Source organism: Gekko japonicus, unplaced genomic scaffold (genome assembly GCF_001447785.1).
Source record: "Gekko japonicus isolate JY-2015 unplaced genomic scaffold, Gekko_japonicus_V1.1 scaffold321, whole genome shotgun sequence".
Lineage (NCBI taxonomy): Eukaryota > Metazoa > Chordata > Lepidosauria > Squamata > Gekkonidae > Gekko > Gekko japonicus.
This window is the reverse complement of record NW_015169181.1, coordinates 1,239,808-1,245,699: the sequence shown is the minus strand read 5'-3', so window position 1 is coordinate 1,245,699 and position 5,892 is coordinate 1,239,808. Positions and strand designations below refer to the sequence as shown.

The window sequence follows — 5,892 nt, the reverse complement described above, 5'->3', positions numbered from 1 at the left end:
TACCAAATCAGGTTGATGGTTCATCTAGCTCACCCTCCTGTTTCCCACGGATGCTCCGGACGGCCCACAAGAGGGACACCCCCTTGTTGCTCCCTCTCAGCAACTGGCATTCAGAGGTATACTGCCTCTTAATATTGAGGCTCTATTTAGCCGTTGCGGAGAATGGCCATAATGGAGGGATCCGTTCCGTTGGTCGCATGAGGGCTCGGCTCATCTTCACAGCCACTGAGATCATGTGGAGGTTCCTTTAAGAGGGCTCGTGCCCCCATCCGATAGACACGCTGTGCTCTCCTCTGCTCCAGTGAAATGCATTTGTCACTCCCTGCAATACATGGTTTGCTTTGTGTTTCTGAAGCTTCCGAGCAGGGCCAGTTCCAGGTTTGGGGGGGGGCAGGCAGAGTCCCCAGGGCCCCCTCCCCACCTCTGCCCACTCCCAGGCCTTCCTCTCACACCCTCCTTCTTTCCCACCCACCCACATGCCTCCCCCTTGCCTCTTGGGAGCCCTCCCACTACCGATGCTTGCAGTCACCTGCCCTGCCTACAGCCCTTTCCCCAGGGGCACTAGCCACGGGTGGTGGAGTGACAGCACATGAGTGGGGGAGAGGGACAGAAGCCCTGGGCCCTGGCAGCTCCCCCTCTTTAGGGTAGGCTGATGCCGGCCCTGCTTCTGGGATCCCTTTCCCGTGGTGGTTCTTCAGCCTGCCAGCCCCTTTGTCCAGCCCCTTTGTCCAGCCCCTCCAGAGAGGCAATCTTGAACTGTTAACACGCCGGCTCGTATTTATTTTTTATTTATTTATTTATTTATTTATTTGACTTATATCCCGTCCTTCCACATGGGCTCAGGGCGGCTGACAGGAGGTGATTGCTATGCATGACAATAAAAACCAGATAAAACAATTGATTACATTTACATTTAAAATCGGTGCTCACAAAACAACATCCAAGATGGGGTCTTCCAATACAATGTTTCAAAATTCTACTAGCTCTGCTCGATCAGTCTGCACTATGTCCATTCTTCAGTTCCGGGGCCAGCTTGCAATGCCAAAATTGGCAGCGCGGTGATGGTACAGTGATGGTGGCGGCTCCTACTCAAAAGCCTGGTGGAAGAGCTCCGTCTTGCAGGCCCTGCGGAACTGCATAAGGTCCCGCAGGGCCCTGATCTCATCCGGGAGCTCGTTCCACCAGATAGCCGCCACCGAAAAAGCCCTGGCCCTAGTCGCAGCATATTTGACATCTCTAGGGGCTGGAATAGCCAGAAGATGTTTCGCCCCCGGCCGTAGTGCCCTTGGGGGAACATATGGGGAAAGGCGGTTCCTTAGGTAACGTACTGCTGGCGTTTCCGCCCAGGCCCGCTCCTCCCTTTGCCTGGCAGTTTGCACCGAGCTATACAGCATCGTAATCCTCACAGCATTCCTGTCCTTGGTGCAGATTTATGAAATGATGATGGTGCGTCATGGCTACATGATCGTGGGAGACGCCCTGGGAGGCAAAACCAGTGCCTACAAAGTGTTGGCTGCAGGACTCAGTGATCTGAGCCAAGGTAACAACCTGTGAAATGAATCCTACCCGAGAGCGTCATCCTTTAAAAGAGCTCTGGGCTCAGCTTCCCTTTTGTCAGGAAAGACCGCCACTTTTCCCTGTTGTGGGTTTTGAGTCCTTTGGGTTGCTGGGTGGGGGTGGGGGGCAAAAGGAATAAAGTGCTGCAAATAGAATAACTCCATGTGCTGGCTTTGCCACTGCTGGGCTGCACAGCAGAAGGGGATCTGGATAAAGACTGGAGAGTTCTGGATGGCTAGTGAGGCAGGAGCGTTGTGTTTAAAAAATGTTGCTTGTAGGCACCCAGTTCAGTTTGTTTAAGCATCTTCATGTTGTTGCTATACAAACAGCGAGAACTGGAGAAGCCTTCTATAGAATTGTTGACTTATGCACTGTAAGACTGTGAGCTGTGGTTCCAGGAAAAATATGTCTTCCTGAAGAAGAATCTGACGAAGCATGCAATTTTTGCCTAGGAGGCGTGTTGCTTGCTTTGATGCTTGCTGTATCACTTTGTGTGGGATATATAACTGCCTGCTGCATCTCTCATGCTTGCTTTGATTCTTGCTGAATCACTTTTTGTGGAGAACGTAACAGCCTGCTGCATCTCTCATAATTTACGACTGCTGCAACCTCCATCAGTCCCTTATCAGGAGCAAGATAGTCTACAGCACTGGAATAGGTCTCTGTAGCTGTGGACATTTCTATTAGTAGATCTATAATATACTTTAGGTTTTTGTACTATAATGAATGTGTATAAGATATACTAGGGTCTCTATTGTATGTAAATCAATATATGAAGACACACGTGCATACTAGTAGAGTGTGTTTTGTTCTAACACGGTGTTTCTTTATGTTTGTCTAACTTTGCCGTGTTCCTTTGTGTTTGTTGATACAAACAGAGAGGCCTGGACCAATGCTCCCTCTAAGCTGTGAGCAAAAATTCTACTTTGTGAGCCACTGGCATTAAAGTTGCGAGTGAGCAATTTTGCTACTGCATGGATTAGTTTGCTCTGGAACCATCGTTCCTGAGCTAAGGCAAAAATGTATGAGCCAGAGGCTAAAAAACTGTGAGCTAGCTCACGCTAACTCAGCTTAGAGGGAACACTGGCCTGGACTATTATAAGAGAAGAAATGGATCGCAGAAAGTGTTGCAGAAACGTAAAGGGAGTAGCAGCATGTAATCTCTGACTTGGCTTTGACCAATAGCTTCCACATGGCAAGGACCTGCTGCAGATTGTCTTCTGCCTAATCCAAGATTTTGTCTCCCCTGCAGACAGCTCCACAGGCGAGTTTGCTGTCGAGTACAGAATCATTAACCCCAAAGCTATCACTATGGGGCAGCTGTACGGGTGTTTCGACCCCGTGAGCCATGAGTGGACAGACGGCGTCCTTGCCAACACCTTCAGAGAACAGGCTTGTTCTACTACAGAGGACAGGAAGTGGATAGTCTTTGACGGTCCTGTGGATGCTGTTTGGATAGAGAACATGAACACGGTCCTGGATGATAACAAGAAGGTAGCCAGTCCCAATTCTGTCTGTCTTGAGCTCTCTGGGGGAGCTCCTGCTCAGGCTGTGAAGGACAGCTGTTTAAGAACCATTTTTGATTCAAAGGCACATTTCCAGCTGACTCCAAGACAGTTTTGCCCATTCAGATCTGTGCCGATTTGGGGGTTTTTTTTGATGGGGCGCTCCCACTATTCAGACGGGCAGTCACGCCAATTGCAGTAAGATATGGGGCCGTTTTCTTGGGATGATGGAGGGACTTTAAAAGAGAGAGGCCATGTGGCGTGGTGCTTAGTGAAAGCAGAGCTGAGTCTTTGCACAGTGAAGTTCTGTAGTCTGGCTGCTTGAGGAATAAGTTCACAGTGAGGCTTGTTACTTAGAAATTGAAGTTAGTCGTTGTGAGAGAACTCCGTATTAGATAGGAAAGGTAGAGTGAAGGTTTCTAGCTATCTGTCTAAGCCTGGTTGGAGAGAGATTGTAGAAAGCATGTCCAGCCCTCATGGTGGACAGAGGAAGAGAGAGAGAGAAGGGAAGGGAAGGGAAGTGACCGGAAGGATGGAACCCCCGATAACAGCATTCTGGGTAACAAGGGGACAGCAGCAGGGGTGGACAAAGGAAAGGTCAGAGAGCCCCCTGCCTATCCCATCTGCGATCTCTCTGCTGCCCTTCCCTGAGACTCCAGAGTCTGTGCCGGCATTAGGCGACGTTGCACAGTCCATTCTTAGTGCCAGGGAGGCCTCACTCAGCCAGTTCAAGTCCAACCCACTTGGCTCATCACGTTAAAACAATATATTGCGTCAGTATCTCATTTTCTCCAAGTTAGTGGGGTGGCACATTGGACTAGGACTTTGGAGGCCCAGGTCCAAATCCCAACCCAGCCGTAAAGCTCCCCGAGTGGCTCAGTAACTCACTTTCAGCTTAGCCTACCTTGCAGGATTGTTGCGGTGGGGTTATGTGGAGAGAGCCATGCAGGCCACCCAGGAAGTGCAGGAGCAAGGAGGCCCAGCATTCTGCCCCACGGAGAACTAAGCCGCGGCTGTCTGACGTTCCCCTTTCAGCTGTGCTTAATGAGTGGGGAGATCATTCAGATGAGTGCAAGAATGAGCCTGATGTTTGAGCCGGAAGATCTGGAACAGGCGTCCCCGGCAACCGTCAGCAGGTAACCAGGAGTGCCGCTTCTTCTCAGCCTTGCCTTGTAAAATCCAGGTGACTTTGGAAGCATTGGTTGTGCTTTGGATTTGCTCTCTCAGTCTTCCCCCGGGTTCCTTGCTGTTCCGCACCCCAGTTCACTAGCATTTGATAAGCCCACACCCCCGTCATGGAGGAATGTGTTGGTCGCTTTATTTCACGGCCTTTCTGGACCTTTGGCTCTTCTTGTGTGTCGCAAAGGCCACAGAAGAGGGTCTGCAACAGCAAGTGCCTCCAGGGTATTTCCTGAAGATGCTTCTCACTTTTAGGGTTTCCCGCATCTCACCAGTGAGCCAGGAACTGGTGTGTTTTAAGCACTGGAGTGTTGGGTGGAGAGGAGCCTGGGTTCAAATATTGCCTCACTTGTGAGGCTCACCTTGGGCCGGTCGTGGCCTCTCGCCACCTCATTTATCCTGCAGAGTTGCTGTGAGGATGAAATGAGTCTGCACATTGCCTCTCTCTTCCCTTCATGTGCCACAATGAACTCCTTGCAAGAGTGGCCAGGGTACTAACTCAATGAGGCAATGAGAGGTTCTGCCTCCACTTCTGATCCTGATGGTTTGTGTGCACTTGCTTTGAATGGCATCAAGCCGGACTACCTACATGTGTGGGCAACCAATTTATGCATGCTTGGATTGAGGGTACTGCTTACCTGCAAAACACCAGCTGCATTTGTTCATGGTTTGCCACTGGAGGAATGAGACCTGGAAATGGTAAGGCATGCACATTTCCTCTTCCATCTCTCCTATGTAGTCAGAATCTTTAGCCTCAAGCCTTGGAGTAGGGGTGTGCATTCGGTACGTCTGAACCGAATGCACCCCCGAAAATGGCTCATTCGGGCCCCTTTCGGGCTGTTGCAGACCGATTCAGATTCCCCAAAAGACCAACGGGGGGGGGGGGGGGGGCGGGTTTGACCAAATTGTGGCATTATAAATGTTGTTCCTGTTGGTCTTTTGGGGTTTCTGTGTGGCACTGTGGCATGCTTGCACTGCCACAGTGCCATTTGTTCTCATGGCAAACAAGCACCTCCCAAGACAGTTCACTTTCCCTGAAATTCTCTGGGAGAGTCTGACTGCTGGATGCTGCCTGCTTGCCTGCCTTAAGTGCTGCTGGCTGGGTTTCCCCATTGGTAACTATGGGGGTAACCTGTTTGGGTGCCCATAGAATTGAGCCCACTGGTCCAGTTGCTTTGGGACATGGGGGTTTATTTGGGGAGAGGCTCCTGAAGCTACCTTAAAAATTTGGAGCCTCTCCCTCAAACCCCCTCTTCCCCAGAGCCACTAACAGCACCGGGGGGGGGGGCAGAACCTTTTCCCCCGCCATAGAGAACAATGGAGGGGATGGGGGCAACCTGTTTGGGGGCCCATAAAATTGGACCCCTTGGTCCAATGTTTTTGAAACGTGGTGGGTATCTTGGGGAGAGGCTCCAGCAGCTACCCTGCGAGTTTGGAGCCTATCCCTCAAACCCCCTCCCCTCCAGCCCCAGAATATACCCTATGTTTTGCCCTTGACTTCAATGGCCCATAGGATATAATGGGGCTGAAACTGACATTCAGCTGGCCAAAAGACTCCCGAATCGGCCGAATCCGAATCAGCCGAAAAGGTTTTTTTTGCATACCCCTACCTTGGAGTGGTCTCCCAACCTTTTTCCTTCTGCTCAATAAA

The 5,892-nt window shown here is 50.7% G+C and overlaps 1 protein-coding gene across 1 annotated transcript in view; it reads left to right on the top strand.

Annotated features, from left to right (window-relative positions):
* Positions 1-5,892, top strand: part of DNAH3 (dynein, axonemal, heavy chain 3) — a 139,659-nt gene that overhangs the window by 67,224 nt on the left and 66,543 nt on the right. Inside the window, 3 exon segments of the mRNA XM_015416119.1 lie at positions 1,429-1,550; positions 2,814-3,051; positions 4,098-4,198. Coding sequence (XP_015271605.1) covers positions 1,429-1,550; positions 2,814-3,051; positions 4,098-4,198 — 461 coding nt within the window.